Source organism: Pan paniscus, chromosome 1, assembly GCF_029289425.2.
Source record: "Pan paniscus chromosome 1, NHGRI_mPanPan1-v2.0_pri, whole genome shotgun sequence".
Lineage (NCBI taxonomy): Eukaryota > Metazoa > Chordata > Mammalia > Primates > Hominidae > Pan > Pan paniscus.
In genome coordinates this window covers 203,455,683-203,478,027 of record NC_073249.2, presented here as the reverse complement: position 1 = coordinate 203,478,027, position 22,345 = coordinate 203,455,683, and the positions used below count along the sequence as shown (strand labels likewise).

Below are 22,345 nucleotides of genomic sequence, written 5' to 3'. Positions count from 1 at the left end.
CTAACACGTCTCTACTAAAAATACAAAAAATTAGCCGGGCATGGTGGCATGTGCCTGTAGTCCCAGCTACTCGGGAGGCGGAGGCAGGAGAATCGCTTGAACCTGGGAGGCGGAGGCTGCAGTGAGCTGAGATCACGCCATTGCACCCCAGCCAGGAGGGCAGTGTGAGACTCCATCTCAAAAAACAAACAAAAAAGACACAATCTCAGCTCTCAAGAACATCATCATTGAAGGGAAGAAAAAGCCATTATAAGCAGACACTTATCATGCAATGTGATGAGGGCTATGATGGAAGGTTCCTGGGAGTCCAGGGAAAACAGAGCCATGTCTGCTTTGAAGGAATGGGGAAGGCGTCCCTTAAGCTGTGTTGCTTAACTCTGGCCCCTGGACAGGCAGAAAAGAGACTAAAGAGACTGCACTATGAGGTAGAGGGGAGGGAATGCTTGGTAAAAATGGTAGGACTGCCAGGAAGGGAGGCGTGCTCTGGGAAGAATGGACAAGGACAGGAACATAGTTCCTCCATTCATTCATTCATTTCAACAAGCATTTCTTGGTGACTGTTTCAGCCAGGCATGGTGCCAGATGGTGGGGACACATAAGACATGTCCCCTTCCTTCAAGAGAACCACAGACTTAAGAACATGCAAGTGCCCATAGGGAGCATGAAAAGGGAAAAGTTCTAATTACTCCTTTCTCAAGAAAATATCTGAAAATCATTTACACTGGTTGATAACACCTATCCTGTGGTATAATAGGGCTCAAAGATTTAAGCTAAAGAAATGCAGGTGGTTTTTTTTTTAATCCACTCACCCACACACTCATAAAAAAATTTAGTTTTAAGGAGACAATTCTGATAGTAGCCTGGGGAAAGGAAGGTATTTTGGGGAAAGGCAGAGAGGTTTCCAGAGTGCTAATGATGAGTCAGTAACTAAGATTCTAGCCCCAGCATCTCCAAAATTATCTCCTTGGGTGATACTAGCCCAGCTAGTTTTCTAAACTTCCTCTCCTTTAAAATAGATTTTTATTTTTTATTTTTTTATTTTTGAGATGGAATCTCGCCCTGTTGCCCAGCCTGGAGTGCAATGGCGCAATCTCGGCTCACTGCAACCTCCGTCTCCCAGGTTCAAATGATTCTCCTGCCTCAGCCTCCCGAGTAGCTAGGATTACAGGTGCCCGCCACCATGCCTGGCTAATTTTTATCTTTAGTAGAGACGGGGTTTCACCATGTTGGCCAGGCTGGTCTCAAACTCCTGACCTCGTGATCTGCCTGCCTCGGCCTCCCAAAGTGCTGGGATTACAGGCAGAAAAATCCATTCTCTGCTTAACTCACAGACTTACTGTGAGGCTTAATGAGATCACAAACATGGCAAGGCTTGAGGCATTTGGAAAACATGAGTATGGTTCTTACTGTGGTTTGTTTTCTGCCTCTGTGTGAGATCAGCCCTCGTTTCCCATGGAACTAGATAGATGAAGGAAAAGCCAGGTGTGGCGGCTCCCTCCTATCATCCCAGCACTTTGGGAGGCCAAGGTGAGAGGATCGCTTGAGCCCAGGAGTTCAAGACCAGCCTCGGCAACAAAGTGAGACCCCCCCGCCCCCGATCTATACCAAAAAAAAAAAAAATTTTTTTTTTTCTGAGACACAGTCTCTCTCTGTTGCCCAGGTTGGAGTGCAGTGGTGTGATCTCGGCTCACTGCAACCTCCACTTCCCAGGTTCAATCGATTCTCCTGCCTCAGCCTCCTAAGTAGTTGGGACTACAGATGCCCGCCACCATGCCCGGCTAATTTTTGTATTTTTAGTAGAGATGGGGTTTCGCCATGTTGGCCAAGCTGGTTTCAAACTCCTGACCTCAAGTGATCCTCCTGTCTTGGCCTCCCAAAGTGCTGGGATTACAGGCATGAGGCACTGCACCCGACCATTACAAAAAATTTAAAAAAAAATTAGCCAAGTGCTGTGACACACACCTGTAGTCCCAGCTATTTGGGAGGCTGGGGTGAGAGGAGCCCTTGAGCCCAGGAGTTCGAGGTTGCAGTAAGCTATAATCATGCCACTGCACTCCAGCCTGAGTGACGGAATGAGACACTGTCTTAAAAAAAAAAAAAAAAAAAAAATCAGCTTCTGGGTTCACGTGGGCCCATTTAATCCCTGATAGTCAGAGATTCTCAAGGTGGGGGCCCTCAACCAGCAGCAGGCATCATCCAGGAACTTGTTAGAAAAGCAAATTCTCCAGCTGAATCAGAAAATCTGGGGGTGAGGTCCAGCAATCTGTGGTTTAACAAGCCCTCCAGGTGATTCTAATGCATGCTAAAGTTTGGGAATTACTGTTCTAATTCTCTTCAGAGATGCAGTACATCATCATTGCTAAAAGTATGGGGCTGTCCCTAAACTACCTGGATTTGAATTCCAGCTCCACCAGGTACCTGATGTGATCTCTCAGTCCCTCAATTTCCCCATTCATAAAATGAAGATGATAATATTGCATACCACATAAGGTTACTGGGGAGATTAAGTAAATTCTATAGGTAAAGTGCTTAGAATACTGTCCACTATTTGATAACTAAAAATGTTATCTACTTCAAAATTAAATTGAATTTGGTTTAGGAATTTCTCAACTTTCACTGAATTAATTAAACATATCTCCCCACAGCCCCAACTCCATGTTGATCCTCGTCAGCAAGCTGTGGGGAAGCACAGGTGGAGAGGGACCACAGCAGACCTCTGCCGCCGGGCAGGGAGAGTGCAAGCAGCATGTCCCAAGTGCCTGCTCTGTGCAGCCTCATTACTTGTCACTATCCTGGCCACTCTTTGAGGAAGGCATTGCCATTCCCATTTTAAAGATGAAGCTGTCAGGAGGAGGAACATGTCCAAGTCACACAGTGATGAACAGTGGCAGAGCTGTAACTTTTTTTCTTTTTTTTCTTTCTTTTTTTTGGGGGGGGGGATAGACTCTCACTCTCGCCCAGGCTAGAGTGCAGACACACGATCTCAGCTCACTGCCACCTCTGCCTCCTGGGTTCAAGCGATCCTCCTGCCTCAGCCTCCTGAGTAGCTGGGTTTACAGGCGTGTGCCACCATGCCCAGCTAAGTTTTGTATTTTTAGTATTTAGTAGAGACAGGGTTTCGCCATCTTGACCAGGCTGGTCTCGAACTCCCGACCTCAGATGATCTGCCCACCTCGGCCTCCCAAAGTGCTGGGATTACAGACATGAGCCACTGCACCTGGCCCAGAGTTACAATTTAAATCCAGGACTAGCCAAATCCAGGGCCAATGTTCTTTCCCCATCTCTAAGCTGCCCCACAAAGTTAGGGGGCACAGCTTATTTGATCCTGGGACTGGATCTGCCTCCAAACCTAAATCCCAATTCCACCACCTCTACCATATTCCCTCACCATCCCCTCAGGCTTAGGAGAGGGAGAAGGCAGGGCACAGAGGGAGATCTGTCCAAGGAAAACAAGGCTGACAGCAATGGTGAGGCCCCGAATACAAACACTGTAAAGGATGTCCTACTGAAAAGAAAACGGATTTGTTCAGGCTGGCCTCAGAGAGGATTCCCAGGACTGAGAGGTGGAAGTTAGGGAGGCAGAAACAGACTTCAGCTCAAACAGGGGACATTTCTAAGGAAGAATAGGCCACCCCTGAAGGCAGTGAGCTCCCTGTCACTTGAAGTATTCAAATACTTTAGGTGCTAGAGAGTGATTCAGACACTGGATTTTGGATTAGAATGGACAGCTATTTAGATTTCATTCAAAGCTAAGAGTCAATGGATCCATGCAAGAGCCTGGCAGGCACTGGGCAAAGGTGGCTGAAACACATCTTAGTGTAAGAGACACGTCTGCGCTTGGAAAGCCCACTGGAGTCCTTTGGGCAGCCTACCCTGGCTGGCCCTAAACAAGGCCTAAATTCCAGCTGCTGGCACTGCCCTTTGTGTCCCCTACCCTGATCCCAACATACACATTCACACACACACACACACCATGCTCTGGCTCTCTGGTTTGTGTTCTCTGCAGGCAAAAGACCACAGATGGCAGCACTAGGCCATGCCCAGCTGCCCTGCCTAGAAGGGCCTTCTGCATGCCCCCTTCTGGGTCAGGATTCATCAATAGGACCCATTCTTCATTCCCATGGTTTCTCAGAGCCAGCTGTGGTTACCAAGGCAACTCAGCCAAGGGGGCAGAGCTGCTAGAGCTAAGGCCTTGGGAGATACAGATTACATTTCACCATTAGACATTCATTCCTTTGGACCATTATAATATAGTACATAGTTATCACTTCTGTGTCATCCCATGACCATTACAGCCATTATTATTATTATTATTATTTTGAGATGAAATCTCGCTCTGTAGCCCAGGCTGGAGTGCAGTGGTGTGATCTCAGTTCACTGCAACCTCCGCCTCCCAGGTTCAAGCAATTATCCTGCCTCAGCCTCCAGAGTAGCTGGGATTACAGGCATGCGCCACTGCACCTGGCTAATTTTCTGTAGTAGAGACAGGGGTTTCACCATGTTGGCCAGGGTGGTCTTGAACTCCTGACCTCAGGTAATCCGCCCGCCTCAGCCTCCCAAAGTGCTAGGACTACAGGCGTGAGCCACCTCACCCGGCCCATTACAGCCATTATTATTATTATTATTATTACTATTTTTGAAATGGAGTCTTGCTCTGTCGCCTAGGCTGAAGTGCAGTGGCGTGATCTCGGCTCACTGCAAGCTCCACCTCCTGGGTTCATGCCATTCTCCTGCCTCAGCCTCCCAAGTAGCTGGGACTACAGGCGTGAGCCACCACACCTGGCCCATTATAGCCATTATTAATCGATCACAGTGTTTTCCCCACTGACTGTGGATTTGGTTCATCATTCTGTTAAGATATGATGGTAGCCTCTACCAATTAAACTAGAGTTGGCAGAGGAGATGAAAAACATTTTCTATCTTTGCTTTGGACTGTGGTGTTGTTCCTTAAGAGACGAAGTCACAGAATATTAGAGATTATCTAACATTACCTCCTCATTTTACAGACTGCAAAATAAAGGCTCAGGTGAGTTTCTTGCCCCAGGTTTCACTGGAAACGCAAACAAACTAAGAAACAAATACAAACTAGGTCGGCGTGGTGGCTCATGCCTGTAATCCCAGCACTTTGGGAGGCAGAGGGAGGTGGATCACGAGGTCAGGAGTTCAAGACCACCCTGGTCAAGAGGGTGAAACTCCGTCTCTACTAAAAATACAAAAAAAATTAGCTGGGTGTGGTGGCAGGTGCCTGTAGTCCCGGCTACTCAGGAGGCTGAGGCAGAGAACTGCTTGAACCCGGGAGGCAGAGGTTGCAGTGAGCCGAGATCACGCCACTGCACTCTAGCCTGGGTGACAGAGTGAGACTCCGTCTCAAAAAAAAAAAAAAAGAAAAAGAAAAAAAAATACAACCTAAAACTTGTATAGAGCTTTACAGTTTGTAAGGGAGTTTGACACCCACCATTTCAGACACACAGCATCTTAATGGGGCAGTCATCATTTTTGTTCCCATCCGGCTGATGAGTCAGCGAGGCACAGAACAGTGAAGATCATTGCCTGAGCTCACACAGCCAAAATGTGGACCTGAGAACTAAACCGTTAAGACTCTAACTCCCTTGTTCATTTCCAGGCAATGGACCCAGACCCTGAAGGTCCATGGTGTTACTAGCAGGACACTGTGAAGCCACACTTATCATGAGCACTACTGACGAGTATAAAAATGTTTCACAAATTAGTCTGACCACATTCCAAATATGTGCAACTCTATGATCAATAAGACACAGAACCCTTTAAAAGCATTCTTGAATTCATTTGTTCTTTCCCATATTTTTCAATCAATCAATACTAACAGTATACGTGATGTGGGAAGATCAATGAAACTCCAACGCTAAAAAGTTTTCCTGTGGGATGGCTGAATCCTGGCTCTTTGGTCTTTGACGCCAGTGTCCACAAAGATGATTAAATTATATGTACTACATATTAAACATGATGCTAAAAATACAACGTTTGGCAGGGTGCGGTGGCTCACGCCTGTAATCCCAGCACTTCGGGAGGCTGAGGTGGGCGGATCACGAGGTCAGGAGTTTGAGACCATCCTAGCCAACATGGTGAAACCCTATCTCTACTAAAAATACAAAAATTAGCCGGGTGTGGTGGCTAATTTTTGTAGTCCCAGCTACTTGGGAGGCTGAGGCAGGAGAATCACTTGAATCCAGGAGGTGGAGGTTGTAGTGAGCCGAGATCACACCACTGCACTCCAGCCTGGGTGACAGAGTGAGACTCCATCTCAAAAAAAAAAAAAAAAAAAAGTACAATACCTGAATGAGCAAACCAAGTTACACTTAAAATATTTAACAAAATGATAAAGTACAAAAAAAAAAGCAAAAAAAAAAAAACAAAAACAAAAAACCCAGGGCTTCTCACTTCTAGATCCAATTACCAATTTATAGAAAATGCAGGTCAGGTGTTGTGGCTCCTGCCTGTAATCCCAGCACTTTGGGAGGCCCAAGTGGGTGGATTGCTTGAGCCCAGAAGTTTGAGACCAGCCTGGGCAACATGGCGAAACCCTGTCTCTACAAAAAATACAAAACAATTTGCCAGGCATGGTGGCACACACCTGTAGTCCCAGCCACTTGGGAAGCTAAGGTAGGGTATCAGTTGAGCCCAGGAGTTCAAGGCTGCAGTGAGCTCTGATTGCACCACTGCACTCCAGCCTGAGCAACAGAGCGAGACCCTATCTCAAAAATAATAATTACAATAATAATAAATAAAATAAACTCAAACCCAGGCAGTTGGGCTCCAGAGTCCATGCTTTTAACCAAACCTCTAGGTTTTATTCTATAAATGATGGGGTGCTCCTGAAGGGTTCTGAACAGGGCAGTTACTTGGTAATTCTCAACATAGAAAGTTTAACTCCAGGGCTCGGCTGCAGATCCATGTTCAAGCGGGACAAAGAGGGTTCAGCCTTGTCCCCCAGGCATGACAGGGTGATAGGAACACAGCCAGGCCCTGGCCTGGAGCAGATCACCCAACAGGAAGGACTCCCATTCCAAGCTCCCAGCTTGAGTCTATTATTAGCATGAATTCAACTACCTATCGCCCCACTAACTGACTGCTCACTTTGGGGCAGGCATTTTATGTTTGTTACCTGGCCTATTCCTCCCAACAACTCTGTGAGGTAGTTATTATCCTCCCCATCTTACAGATGAAGAAACTGAGGCTGGGGTAGGTTAGGCAGTTTGCTCAAGGTCATGTAAGAAGTTCTAAGAAACGCAGAGACCTCTGCCTCCAGAGCCCTTTCTTGCTATCACACTAAAGCAAACTACGAGCTAAATCCTCTCTCTCTGAGCCCCAGTTATCTCTGTAAGGATTGCTGTGAAAAGAAATTGAGGTAATGTTTTTTCTAATGGTGGATGCCAGGCATCTTCAGAGGTGCTGCAGAAACATTCTGAGAGAATGGCCTTCTACTGCATACAGAACAAGGCCATGAGACCAAGAGCCCTGAACTGGAAAGTGCTGAATTTTAGGGCTGTCTCTGCCATTAAGCCCTCAGTGTGCCTCTGAGCGAGTTCCTTCCTCCTTCTATGCCTCAGTTTCCTCATCTGTCCAATTTTGAGCTAACAGACACGAGCTCTAAATCCCCTTCCAGGCCAAAGCGCTAGGACACAGTTGAGGTTAGTCATACCCTACAAGGCTGCTCCAACCTCAGCCACCAGCAAGAGTGAGCCAAAGACTCCAAATGGTTTTCCTCTGGATCAGCCCCACCCCCAGCACCTGAGAGTCCAGGCTGGGGCAGAAGGGGGTGCCAGAGGAGGGCAGTGCTCTTCCCAGCTACCCCTCTGCCTCATCCATACCAAGGTGGCCCTTGGCCCTGCTTGCCACCCCACAGCCCCTACGGTGGCTACACTGCAAGGCCTGGGAGCCAGGACCCAGGGCCAGCCCCAGCCCTGCCCCTGTCTCGCGGTGTGACCTGGCCAGTCTCCTTCCCACCCTGAGCCTCTGACTCCTCTTCCGGAATGAAGGGTTTGGGTGGTGACAGGGAAGGCTCCTGTATGCTCTGACATTTATTATTTCAGGATCCTCTGGCCTCTTGCTGTTTTCCTTCCTGCACTGCTGGAGCCTGTGACTGGCCGTGCGCCCCTTGGTCAGGCCTCTGCAGACGTCTTCCCAGCCTGGGCACTTGTTCAGCCTCACCAGCTCAGCCTTACCGGCTGTCCCTTGTGGGGTGATGGGAAGCAGGGAGGAAGAGGGGTTGCAAGAAGGGAGCCACACCCTCGATGTATGCTGAGGCCTCTGCAAACCCCAAGTTTCCTGGCTGGGATTTTCCTCAGGAGATTGCTTGGCGGTGATGAGCTAAGAAAACAAGAACTTTGCTGGACTAACCGCGGAAGGTTCCTACCCGACCCCTGGCCTCAAGCCCTGAATTCCACCCAATCCTGGGGAAGAACCTGGCCTGCCCTCTTGGACAGAGCAGCAAACAGTACTTCCCACCTTCTGGGTTCCCTTGTTGGCCAGGATGAATCCCTCCCTGCCCCCCACTTGGGCTTGCTATCCATCACTGGTCCCTTAAAACCATCCCTATTGAACTCTTGGCAATTTCCTAAATATGCCAAACTGTTTCCAGCCATCAGACCTTTGCTCATGCTGCTCCCTCTGCCTGGAGGGCCCTTGCCCCATTCTGTCTAGTAAAGACTTCATCTTTCCCGACTCAACTTACAGGTCACCCCCTCCCACCACAACAGAACTGATCCTGCCTACCTTTATTCCATCCTATGCCCACTACAGGCTTTCATTAGAGTATCCTGGCCCTTATTTGCCATACATGTCTGATCTCTACGGGGCTGAAAACTCCAGAAAGGCAGGGAATGGCTCATTTACCTTTGTATCTGCAGCACTCAACACAAAACTCAGGATGTGGGTGTTAATAAGCATGCGTGGAATGAATGAATGATTAAATGTATGAATACATACTAGCAAGGCCCAGTGGCAATATAGAAAAGAGAGCAAGGGTTAAGGACTCCGGCTTTCAAGTCATACTGTCCTAAAGTCCAAATTCTGGTTCCAGTCCTCTTAGCTGTGTGACCTGAGGCAAGTGACACAGCTTCTCTGATAGATGTTCCCCATCTGTCAAATGGCATAATAACAGCATCTATCTAATCAGACTGAACTCAGTCAGGCATTTAAGCACGTGGCCCAGCATAATACACACAGAAAGGGCTTCACGGTAGCTATTCCTGCCCAGCAGACACCTTCTCTGTATCCAAATAACTGGACAGGCCCTGTGTTATGATGTGCTAATATCTGAAAAGTGCTTACAACACTGCCTGGTGTGTTTGTTTTTCCTATTTTTATTGCTTTTTAACACAACCCAGACAACACGGATGAACCTTGAAAACACTGTGCAACTGAAAGAGATCAGACAAAAAAGGCCACATATAGTAGGATTTCATTCACATGAACTGTCCAGAATAGGTAAAGCCATAGAGATGGAAAGTTGTCGGGGGCCGGGGAAAAGGAGTGGAGAGTAACTACTAATCAATACAGGGTTTCTTTTTGGGATGATGGAAATGTTCTGGAATTACATAGTGGTGATGACTACACAACACTGTGAATATACTTAAGGCCACTGAATTGTACATTTTAAAATGGTGAGTTTTATGTTATGTGAATTTTACCTGAATGAGAAGAAATCTACCTAAAAGCAACCTAAGGGATTGTAGGGTGCAGCCAGGACTGAGAACTGCTAGGTAGCCTCTCAGCAAATGTTTTGTTTTGTTTTCGTAGAGACAGGGTCTTGCTTTGTTGTTTGAGACCAGGGTGGTCTCAAACTCCTGGCTTCAAGTGATCCTCCCACCTTGGCGTCCCACAGTGCTGGGATTACGGGTATGAGCCACCACACTGGCCTCAGCAAATGTTTGACAAAGAAATGAACAGGAGGCAGAGAGCAAAGGGCAGAGCTGAGGGAAGACCCTGCCTTGTCCAAAATCAGGCTTAGCTGTTCATTCCCCAAAACCTCCAAGGTACATAAGGTTTCCCTTTTTGCTCTGGTGCCAGGACCGCACAAATAATCTCAACACTCACTCATGGTAATTACCTCATCCCTATTGCAATTACTTTCCTCTTTTCTCTGTATGTTTCCTGATCTTTTTAACTACCCTATGTGCAGGTGTACTTGTGTTTACAGTAAGAGGGAATTTTAAAAAATTACTAAGTACCTGTTACGTGCTAGGTTCATGCTTGCTAGATTTTCTATGTGTTATCCCCTCAAACAAACCCATAAGACAGTTATCTTCATCCCTAATTCACAGATCAGAAAAGTGAGATTCAGAAAGGTTAAGACATTTGCCCAAAGTCACACAGCCAATAGGAATTCAAACCCAAGTCCGTCTGACTTTAGTTACTGGACTCTCACCACAGACCTCAGCCACATCCCTGTATGCTACAGGTTGTCAATCAACTTTTCACTGGCAGAGTCCTCCCACCCAGAAGGAGACCTTGTCTAGTTCTCTCTGTGCCCTCAGAGCCTGCCTTTGTACACCACAGGCGTTCAGTAAATATGGCTTAATGGATTACTAACCTTCAGTGGGCATGCAATAGCTTACCACAATAGTTTTCACCCCAACTGCTCATCAGTTACCTGGGAACTTCTGAACTGCACACTTGCCCAGGCCTCGCCCCTGGGAGATTCTGATTCAGTGGGTCTGGGTGTAGCCCGCAGCAGCTGAGATTCTTAAAAGCTCTTTCAAGGTCTAAAACCAGTCAAGTCAGAGAACCTTCAGCAGCTGTTCCCAGCTCAGCCTCCCATGCCCTCCAAAGCACCTCCTGTGACGTTGGTGAGGTGGAATCAGTTTTTCCAGGGCCCTGACCTAGAGTCACAGAAGCCACTCACTGTGCCCCTGTGGGTCTCACTCCCTCATCTGCCCTGGGCCCAAGTTCTAGGCTCACTGAAGGGACCTTCTAGCAGCATCTTGTCTGAGAATGATATGATCAAATTGCCTTCAGGGAAAGCATGTTCCTTCTGCTCTGACCTAAAGTTACAGTTTCTGCCTCCAAATCTGCCTGAGTCATCTGTCTCCTTGCACCTCAGTGGCCAGAAACAGCTGAACACTAGGCAAGGAAGTGAGCACAAAAAAAGACAAATCTGGGGAGAGAAGGAGACTTTGAGAGACAGGCTCAAGGTTGACAACTCTGGGAAGACCCTCGGCCCCCTGTGCAGAGGCTGTTGGTAGGGAGGAGGCTGGTTCAGTGGAGTTGGGTCCCCAGTCCATCCTAGAAAACCCTGCTGATCCCAGGGCCCTAGCCACACCCTATGTCTCTGCTCCCCTTCTAGGGAGAACTTCTCATCTGCCCCCTCCTCAAATCAGTCCAGGATGGTGTGGAGGCGAAAATGGCATTAAATCTGCTCTTTTTTTTTTTTTTTTTTTTTTTTGAGATGGAGCCTTGCTGTGTCTGCAGTGGCACAATCTCGGCTCACTGAAACATCCATCTCCCGGGTTCAAGCAATTCTCCTGCCTCAGCCTCCTGAGTAGCTGGGATTACAGGTGCCTGCCACCTTGCCTGGCTAATTTTTGTATTTTTAGTAGAGATGGGGTTTTGCCATGTTGGCCAGGCTGGTCTCGAACTCCTGACCTCAGGTGATCCACCCGCCTCAGTCCCCCAAACTGCTGGGATTACAGGCGTGAGCCATAAATCTGCTCTTAAAGTTCCCAATGACCTCCGTGTTGCCAAAGCCAGAGGCTGTGTCTCTGTCATTGTCTTATTTTACCTCTGGGCATCTGGGCAGCATCTAACAGAGCCGAGCACCCCTTCTCCTCGGAACACTTCTCTCCTGGCTTCTGAGGCACAACACTGTCTTATTTCCTTCCTTCCCCACTGACAGCCCGTTCTTGGTCTCCTTTATTAATTCCTCTTCCTATCCCAATCTCTTGATACCGAGGGTCCCCAGGGCTTGGGTCTGGGCCTTCTTCGTTCCTCTCTCTAGGTGATCTTGTCCATTCCACAGCTTTATTTATTTTTTGTTTTTTTATTTTTTTGAGACACAGTCTTGCCCTTTCACCCAGGCTGGAGCGCAGTGGCACAATCTCGGCTCACTGCAACCTCCACCTCCCGGGTTCAAGCGATTCTCCTGCCTCAGCCTCCGAATAGCTGGGACTACAGGTGCGTGCCACCACGCCCGGCTAATTTTTTGCATTTTTAGTGAGACGGGGTTTCGCCATGTTGGCCAGGCTGGTCTCAAACTCCTGACCTCAAGTGGTCCCCCTGCCTCAGCCTCCCAAAGTGCTGGGATTACGGGTGTGGGCCACCGCGCCCAGCCCCCACAGCTTTAAGTACCAGTTCAAGCAATGGATGCAAATGTGGTTCAGGCAGCACCTGCATGGGAATTTCCAGGGTGCTGGTTTAAATGCAGATTCCCAGACAATCCCACAAGCTGGCAAACTTGCTGTCAAGTACATCTGTCATTGTGTGCCAGTCTGGCATCTGACCTCCTTCCTATGTCTGGGGACTTCCTCACTGCACAGGTCTTGGCAGAGTTCACCTCCTGTGAAAGCTGAAAACAACAAATTCTTGCTTTTCCAGCCTCCCTTACACCTAAGCTCAACCAATCAGAAGCCCTCACTACAGACTTTGAATCAGGAGCACAGTGGAAGATCCATTCCAATGCTGGTGGCAACCACAGCAATGGTGTCTAGCGTTCAGGGGACAGTGACACAGCGATGGCATTTAGTGTGTGGCAGCAGTGTCCTGCCAAACTGGCTCAGTGGCATGATTTTGGCTGAGATCCTGCCTGCTGCCCAGCCCCAGTTTTCCAACTTCCCAGAAATTCTGTGAACTACTGAACATTCCCTTTCAGTGCAGCCCTTTTCTGCTTAAATCAGCCCAGGATGGTTTCTCTTGCTTGCCATAAAAAGCCTAAGATACCACCACTGAATCATACTCTCTGGGAATGACGCCAAGTGATTCTGACACAGATGCAGGTTTGAAACCCACTGTCTCGATGCTAACAGCTCTCAAATGTGTATCTCCAGCCCGCTCCTTTGAATTCCAAACTCACATACTGCCTTCTTGACATCTCCACTTGGATGTCTCAAGACCTATAAAGATATACAGATAGAATTCTTGGCCAGGCACAAGTGGCTCATGCTTGTAACCCTAACACTTTGGGAGGCCAAGGCAAGAGGATCACTTAAGCCCAGGAGTTTGAAACCAGCCTAGGCAACACAGCGAGACCTCATCTTTACCAAGAGAAGAAACAAATTAGCATGGATGTGGTGGCATGTGCCTGTGGAAGCATGAGGATTGCTTAAGCCCAGGAATTCAAGGCTGTGGTGAGCTATGACTGCACCACTGCATTCCAGCCTGGGCAAAAGAAGGAGACCCTGTCTCTAAAAAACAAAAAATTAAAAAAAAAAATAGAATTCTTGATTTCTCCCCAAACCTGTTCCCCTGCCAGATTTCCCCTTCTCGGTATATGGCACCCTTCCATCAGAAATTTAAGGCCGGGCACAGTGGCTCACACTTGTAATCTCAGCACTTTGGGAGGCTGAGGCGGGCAGATCATTTGAGGTCAGGAGTTTGAGAACAGCCTGGCCAACATGGTGAAACCTCATGTCTATTAAAAATACAAAAATTAGCTGGGTGTGGTAGCGGGCGCCTGTAGCCCCAGGTACTTGGGAGGCTGAGGCAGGAGAATCGCTTGAACCCGGGAGGTGGAGGTTGCAGTAAGCCGAGATGGTGCCACTGAACTCCAGCCTGGGCAATACAGTGAGACTCCATCCCAATCAAACAAAAAAAAAAAAAAAAAAGAAAAAAAGAAATGTGGGACCCAATCTTGAGCACTGCCCACATGTACTCCATCGACAAATCTTGACTGCTTATAAAACACTTCTACAATCTGTGCACTTCTCTCCTCCTCCACCAACCACAACCCGATCCACACCACCATCATCTCTTCCCTAAATAACAGCATGGCCTCCTTGGGTCCCCTCCTGGCCCTTCCAATCTAGTTTCCATACAGCAACTGATATGATCTTTCTAAAATATAAACTGGATTATGCTGCTTGCCTGTGTACTAAATAAAACTTAAACTCACTACCAGGGCCATCAAACTTGAATATGGCCTTGCCACCACCACCCAAACTCAGCAGGTGCCACTCTTCCCTTTGCCCATCTCAGTGCTTTTGCCCCTTGGGCCCCCTTTCAGGGTCACATATATTTCAGCTTCTTTACTGCCTCAGGGCCTTTGCCTAAGAGGTCCCCTCCATCTGGAGCACCCCCATACCATTATTCTCTATGAATGCTCCTTTTCAGTTTTTTTTTTTCTTTCATTTATTTGTTATTCAACCAACATTTTCTGAAAACACACTATGGTTCTATGGTAAATACTAGGGACACAACAGTGAGATTAGTTTCTATTCTCATAGAAGTCAAAATCTATTGACAAATTAGATCTTAATAAAATAATATTTTGTCGGGGGACAGAGTCTTGCTCTGTCGCCCAGGCTGGAGTACAATGGCGTGACCTGGGCTCACTGCAACCTCCACCTCCCGGGTTCAAGCAATTCTCGTGCCTCAGCCTCCCAAGTAGCTGGGATTACAGGCACGTGCCACCATACCCAGCTAATTTTTGTATTTTTAGGAGAGACAGGGTTTCGCCACGTTGGCCAGGCTGGTCTCGAACTCCTGACCTCCAGTGATCCATCTGCCTTGGGGAGCCTGAGGCAGGAGACTAACTTGAACCCAGGAGACAGAGGTTGCAGTGAGCCGAGATCATGCCACTGCACTCCAGCCTGAGCAACAGAGTGAGACTCCATCTCAAAAAAAAAAAAAAAAAAAGAAGATGATCCTTGGTGATGAGGGGCACACGTGGAGGTGAGAGGTCGCACCACTCATTGTGAAAACAGCTCTGGAAGGGAGCCTGAGGGAAGTTAGGAGTGTGGTCAAGTATGCACTGGGACATGAGGATCTAGGCTACAGGTACAAATGTGTGAGTCACCTGGAGATGGGAGGTAACTAAGGCCACACGTGTGGACAAGATTCCCTGAAGAGATGAGGACCCAGAACAAACCTCAAAGAAGGCCTTGACGAGGAGGATGAGTCTTCGTGCCACTTAGTACAATGAGCAACTTCTGACTTATTTGTTCTTTCTGTTTGTTTTGTTTTGTTTTGGAGACAGGGTCTTGCTCTATCACCTAGGCTAGCATGCAGTGGCACCATCGGAGTTCACTGCAGCCTCAATCTCCTGGGCTCAAGTGATCCTCTCACCTCGGCCTCCCAAAGTGCTGGCATTCAGGCATAAGCCACTGCACCCGGCTGTGACTTATTTGTTTACCTGCTTACTGTTGGGCTTTGCCAGAAGACTGTAAGGTCCACAGGGCAGGGACTGCATCTCTAACTGAGCGATGCATCTGCCCAGTGCCTCATACAGGGCCTGGCATGGAGCAGTCCCCCAGGCACTATGCTGGCAGGGCCAACCCCATCCATTCCTTGAGCAACATGATTGGGTCCACTGGTCCACACTGCCCAACAAAAAGTCAGAATGCTCAATTGGCATTCAAAACCCTCCAAGTCTTGCTGCACCCCCTTAGCATTCTAATCTCATCTTTTAAATCTTTTAAACTGCTGGGCACAGTGGCTCACGCCTGTAATCCCAGCACTTTGGGAAGCCGAGGTGGGTGGATCACCTGAGGTCAGGAGTTTGAGACAAGCCTGGCCAACATGGCAAAACCCCATCTCTACTGAAAATACAAAAATTAGCCAGGCATGGTGGCAGGCGCCTGTAATCCCAGCTACTCGGGAGGCTGAGGCAGGAGAATCGCTTGAACCTGGGAAGTGGAGGTTGCAGTGAGCCCAGATCGTGCCATTGCACTCCAGCCTGGGTGACAAGAGTGAAACTCCATCTTAAAAAAAAACTCCAGCCAGGTGCAGTGGCTCATGCCTGTAATGCCAGCACTTTGAGAGGACGAGGCGGGCGGATCACGAGGTCAGGAGAACAAGACCATCCTGGCTAACACGGTGAAACCCTGTCTCTACTAGAAATACAAAAAATTATCCGGGCGTGGTGGTGGGCACCTGTAGTCCCAGCTACTCGGGAAGTTGAGGCAGAAGAATGGCGTGAACCTGGGAGGTGGAGGTCACAGTGAGCTGAGATCGTGCCACTGCACTCCAGCCTGCATGACAGAGTGAGACTCTGTCTCAAAAAAAAATAAAAAAATAAAAAATGAAAAAACTCCTATACCTGAGTTTTCTAAAGGGGTTCTTCTATACCTGAGAGTATGCATAAATGATCTAAACCAGGGAGGTACAGAACAGGATGGACACAGCACCTCTCCCTGGAACCTGGACTGTGTGAAATAAAGAGGAATCGCCATAGATACTTCTGAGGGGATTTTCCAGGCCCTGCCCCTCTTCTCTGAGAAGCGCCCCCTCCCACACCATAGGTCTCAATGGCCATGTTTACCCTGCCTGTCACTTTCCCTCCATGACCTCTGCTGATGAAACCAGGGGTGGAGACCCAGCCACTGGACCCAATCCAGAAGCTGGGCTGGGCTGTCAACCTCTGCCAGAAACTTGGAAGTGGGACATGAGACTGGCTCAATCTAGTGTCCGGTTACCTTTAGACACTGGCCCAGTGAGGTCACGTGAGCATGGGGGCTGTGCTTTGGGGCCTATGTGATGATGAATGAGCGAAAGCACTGATCAGATGTGCAGAGGGAAGCAGAGGCAGGAGAGAACAAGAATGACGAAGCAGCTGCCTTAGTTCCTGACAACTTCCCAGCCTCCAGTTCCAGGCCCTGGAGAGGTGTACTTTTACCTCCGGCTCTTCAGTCTCATGAGGCACCTCTAATTCTTTAAAGCCAATTTCCCTCAATCTTCTTCTCTGACGATCAAAAAACAAACAAACAAATTTCCCTCCAACAGAAACAAGCTTGACAGGGTTTATGTTTCTTGCAAACAATCTCTAAGATTACACAATTTTAACACTAAAATACATTTTACAAAGCAAACTGTAAAATTCACAAGAATATTAAAAATTAAGAAGGAAATCCTTTCTAAAACAAGATTCAGAAAAGCAAAAGTCACAAAGGAAAAGAAAAATGTAACTCCAAAACAATTTAAACTGTGCATTATAAGACCTGATACCAATTTAGGTAAACATTCCCCCAGCCACTCCCATTCCCCCACTGATAATATATTTTCCATGGGGACATACATTGGGAAGCATGTACATTTCCATAGCAATTACCTCTGGGGAGAATACAGGGATTGAGATAGTTGTTCATAGGCCTTTTCTGTTATGTTTTAAATTACTTATTACAAATTATGCCCTGGCCGAGCATAGTGGCTCACGCCTGTAATCCTAACATTTTTGGAGGCTGAGGTGGGCAGATCACTTGAGCCCAGGAGTTCAAGACCAGCCGGGCAACATAGTGAAACCCCAACCCTACAAAAAATACAAAAATTAAGCCGGCGCCAGTAATCCTAGCTACTCAGGAGGCTGAGGTGGGAAAATCACCTGAGTGCAGGAGGTTGAGGCTGTGGTGAGCCATGATTGTGCCACTGTACTCTAGCCTGGGTGACAGAGTGAGACCCTGTCTCAAAAAATAAAATAATAATAAATTATGCCACTTGTCCAATTAAAACTTTCTTTTAAAATTTCAAAAATATATACAAAACAAGCCTTTGAAGATCTCCTATTTGTGGCAGACTGCTTCATCTGAGACCTACTGGAGGGGGTGTGTCCACTAGCAGTTTGAGGCACACAATATAGTATGAATTCTTAGCTCTGGTCAAAATGGCTTACTTGGTTCCCAATATGCTCTCTTCCCACCAGTCTCTGAATTCACTCCCTTGTCCTCTCCGATAAATGGGGTTCATCTATCCTTCCACCTGGAAGTGTCACCTCCTCCAGGAACTTCTCCCTCATTGCACCAGTCCTTACTGCTCTCTCCCTCTCCTGCTCCACTTGCCTCTTATGGCATTGACTGTACCTTTCTCTGGGGACTCAGGACAAACTCCTGGGGTTCTTACTGATCTCCCTGTAACAGGCTACTTCTCCCTAGTCAGTCAGCAAATCAAAGTAGCATCTTTATGTCCTTAGTGTCCTTTATGTCCATAGAGATGGCACAGAGAGCTGGACAGAGCCCAGGCAGAGCACAGCAGAGTCAGAGAGACCCACTGTGTGACACAGGGCAGCTGCCTCCACTGCCCTAGGCCCGGTTTCACCTGTTGTTGTGAATATCAATGAGATGATGGGCATAAAGGGGCCCAAGACAGGAAGAGGCTGGTTGACGTAATGACTATCTTAATATACTCCCTCACATTTGCATGGTGCTTCATAATTGAACACAAAAAACTTTAACAACCCAGTAAGGTAAGCAGGGAGTGATTAAGAGATCCATTTTAAGGATAAAATAACAAGGTTCAGAGAAGTTACGTAGGGAGGACAGACAGATGGACTTTAAAAGGAAAGAGAACAGGACCGGGGGTAGAATACGTGGGTAGAAATGCTAACTTTCCCACTATCCAGCCACAGGAACTTGGCCAAGTCTCTTGGCCTCTCTGGACATCAGTTACTCCATCTTATCTGAGAGAGTTTCTAGCTGGTCTCTATCTTAAAAGGGTCCCTCAGCCCTGACATTCTAGTTTCCTGTGATCTGCCCAGGGTCCTTCCCAGCAGGACTGTACAAAAGGGCTGCGAGTCCCAGGACAGGGTCCCTAGTTACTCCTAGGAAACCAGTCAGAACTGGAAGACTTGACTTAAGAATCAGTTGCATTTTGATTCAGTCAAATAGAGCTACAAGCCTGGGGGTGGGTTAGTCAAGCCCAGAACTGGGGGAAAAAATTGCAGCATCAAACTATATGCAAACACAATGTAATCGCAAAATATAAATGCAAATGCAAAACCAAACAGGAAACCTCAGGGAAGTCTAATCCAAAGTTCAGACTCTAACTTTTTGGGCCCTGAGATGCTGAAGAGAAAAGCTGTGTTTGGGCGCCGCAAGCCTTTCTGTTGTAACAATGAACCTCTACATGCACCAAACCAAAAATCTGAAGGCAAAGGAGTATGGGTTTTGTCTTGCCTGAACTGGGGCAAAGCTGAGCCCTGAACAGAGCCTGCTGTGGCCTCCAGACCCATTCTAAGGGTCCCTCCCCCAACACACAGTGCTTACACTTACACAGCCAGGCAAGGCCAGATGTATGGGCATAAATGGGCATTTCTGTCCATGGATAAGGTTCATATTGGAGCCCCTTCTCCTGCTCTAAGATTCTAATGAACAACCTGGGGAGGAGGATGAACCATGAAATCCCTAAGAATGTGGATGGCACTGAGCTATTCTGGGTCACGAAATGTGAGGCTATGAAGACAAATCTCAGGAAGCTCTCCAAAGGAAGGGCTGGACAGCAGTGTTTCCCTGTGAGCCCCACAGTAAAATATAACCCACATCCACAGGCAGTGGACTCCAAGCTACTGGTTCTGCCCAAGGAAGGAAGCCAAATCTGACCGGCTGCTTCTTATTTTAATAAAACATGTACCCCTACTATGTGCAAAGTAGTAGGCTAGGCTCCGTGAGACAAATGAGACAAGGTGAGGCTCTGTGAGACAAATGAAGACAAAAGAGACCCAATCACTGTCTAAAGAGATCTGCCGATTAATCTGACGATAATCATTCCATTTATCAAGAGGCATGGGCCGGTGCAGCGGCTCACACCTATAATCCTAGTACTTTGAGAGGCCAAGGCGGATAGACTGCCTGAGCTCAGGAGTTCAAGAACAGCCTGACCAACATGGTGAAACCCTGTCTCTACTGAAAATACAAATATTAGCCGGGTGTGGTGGAGCATGCCTGTAATTCCAGCTGCTTGGGAGGCTGAGGAATGAGAATTGCTTGAACCCGGGAGGCAGAGATTGCAGTCAGCCGAGATCGCACCACTGTACTCCAGCCTGGGAGACAGAGCAAGACTCTGTCTCCAAAAAAAAGATGCATGCTTTATATGCATTGTCTCATGTGAGGTACACATTATGAGGTACACAATATTACCCCCATTCCACAGATGACAGAACAGGTCACATGCCCACGTTCACCCAAATGGCAAACTGCAGAGCCAGCGTTTGAAAAAAGGTCTGCCTTGGCCGGCGCGGTGGCTCACGCCTGTAATCCCAGCACTTTGGGAGGCCGAGACGGGCGGATCATGAGGAAAGGAGATCGAGACCATCCTGGCTAACACGGTGAAACCCCGTTTCTACTAAGAATACAAAAAAAATTAGCCAGGCGTAGTGGCGGGCGCCTGTAGTCCCAGCTACTCAGGAGGCTGAGGCAAGAGAATGGTGTGAACCTGGGAGGCGGAGTTTGCATTGAGCCAAGATCGCGTCACTGCACTCCGGCCTGGGCGACACAGCGAGACTCCGTCTCAAAAAAAAAGAAAAAAGAAAAAAGGTCTGCCTTCCCCAAAGTCGATGCTCCTTCCACAATCCTCTATCACCCTTACAAAGTGATACAAACAGACTCCGAGATGGAGGGTCAGCCTGACAAGAGAGAAGAAGAGGACAGATTTCCTGACACTGGCGCAGGGTGTTATGAACTACTGAGCTTTGTATCTGCCGCGCAGTGGGTGCCTAGTACACTTAAGGTGAAGGGTGGAAGGCTAGAGCCGTTGCTGAGGTCCAAAATGCCACCCAAATTGAGGGCATCCTTTGGATGGGGAGCTGCAAAAACACATTATTCTCCGTTGGACCAAGGCCACGGGGTGTCTGTCCTAGAATATTCTTTGCAGAGGAGCTGCGGAAAGCTGCAGCAGGTTCAGAGAAGAGGAATGGAAGGAACTCCGAAGAGCATGGGAATGGGGTGGGGCAGCCTGCAAGACCGAAAGAAAAGGCCTGGGACGCTTTGCTGGGAAAGACAAAGAGGAGAGGGGAGGGGAGAGGAGACGATAAACTTGCCAACAGCCCGGCCAAGGTGAACCCCGGCTCCTGGCGCCTTCCCATCCGCATTCATTCCACAAACGCGGGCCAAATCTCCGAACCAGCCGCAAGGGGGAGGGGGCCTCTCTGCAGCCGGGGGAGAAGAAAGTTCAGGACTGAGGCGGGAAGCCTGCCTCTCAGAAGGGGAGTGACTCGGGGGGCACACTTGTGGGGCTCCGAAAATGAAAACGCAAACTGAGGCTGGAAGGCGCTAGGCAAACACATATGTGATGAGGCGGTCACGCGGGGCACTTGGGGTACGTCCCCCGACCTGTGGAGTTTGTCATCGAAGAGACCTCGAGGCCCCCCAAAACGGTCCCTCGGGCCTCCCCCCGCCTCGACGGTGAGGACGCAGCTGTTGGAGATGCGCTCGGTCCTCCCAGACCTAGGGAGGGGGCAGGTTTCGGGGCGCGGTGAAGGGCCATCGCAGCTCGGGTGCGACACGCCTGTGGAGGTCAAGGCCAGGCCCGGCGCCGACCCCCGACCCCTCCCGCCTCGGCCCCCTCACCTCCTCCCGCGCCAGCGCCGCCCCTCGGTACCGGGGCATCTTGGCGGCGAAGGCGGCGGCCCCAGCCGGGGAGCTGAGGTCCTCCGCGGTGACGGCCAGGAACTCGGCGACGCTGAACTGCTCCGGCATGGCGGGCGCGAGCGTGGGGCTGCCGGAGCGGGGCGCGGGGGGCACTGAGCTGCTCCGCGCTGAGCCGGCCTCACCGCCGGCCGGGGGCGCCGTCCCGGCCTCCACACGCCCCGCCCCTCCGCACGCCCCGCCCCCGACCCTCCAGCCTCTCTCCGCTCCTCAGCTGGGACGGCCCCGCCCCCGGCTCCTCGCCGTCCTCCACCGCCAAGGTCCAGGATCCGGCCCCGGTCCCGGCCCCGCACCGCGTCAGGCCGCTTCCCCGGCTCCTCGCCGGCCCCCTCGGCCACGCCCCCAGCCCCTCACCGCCTCAGACCCCGCCCCCTGGCTCGATGCCCCACCCCTGGCCTCAGTCGAAACTCTTCCGCCTTCCCCCATCCCTGCCCCTTCAGGGCTCTGTCGCGTTTCATCCCGCTCTGGGTCTTCCAAATCCTCCTCCCTTGCACGGCCCAGGCTGCTCCATCTCCGCGCCGAGTCTTAGAGCCCCCTCCCTCTTCCTCCCTCCTCTGCTGATTCGTTCCGAGTTCCCCATGACCTCGCCCCTTCTGCCCTACCACCCCCCCGCCACCCTTCCCTCCTCTCTCCCCAGTCCCGCCCAATCTCCTTGCCTCGCTCCGCCCCGAATCGCCCCACCCCTCCTTTGCTGCGTACGCCCAGCTCTCAGCCTCAGCTTTGCAGGCATCCGGGGACTCCCTCCTGATAACCCCCGCCGCCCCGGGGATGTGTGGATCGGGGCCCCTGGCTAGCTGTGTGACTTG

At 49.4% G+C, this 22,345-nt stretch overlaps 1 protein-coding gene across 8 annotated transcripts in view; it reads right to left on the bottom strand.

The window, feature by feature from the left end:
- The window catches only part of ASAP3 (ArfGAP with SH3 domain, ankyrin repeat and PH domain 3), a 56,271-nt gene extending 34,202 nt beyond the window's left edge, over positions 1 to 22,069 (bottom strand). Inside the window, exon 1 of one of the 8 annotated variants that reach the window (XM_055096588.2) lies at positions 21,929 to 22,069. In XM_055096588.2, the coding sequence (XP_054952563.1) occupies positions 21,929 to 21,997 (69 nt within the window). In that variant the 5' untranslated portion in view covers positions 21,998 to 22,069. Of the gene's footprint in view, positions 1 to 21,461; positions 21,733 to 21,928 lie in introns of those variants that run through there. The other 7 variants (XM_008963114.4, XM_008963115.4, XM_008963116.4 and 4 more) reach the window with 7 other exon arrangements.
- Between the last annotated feature and the right edge of the window lie 276 nt (positions 22,070 to 22,345).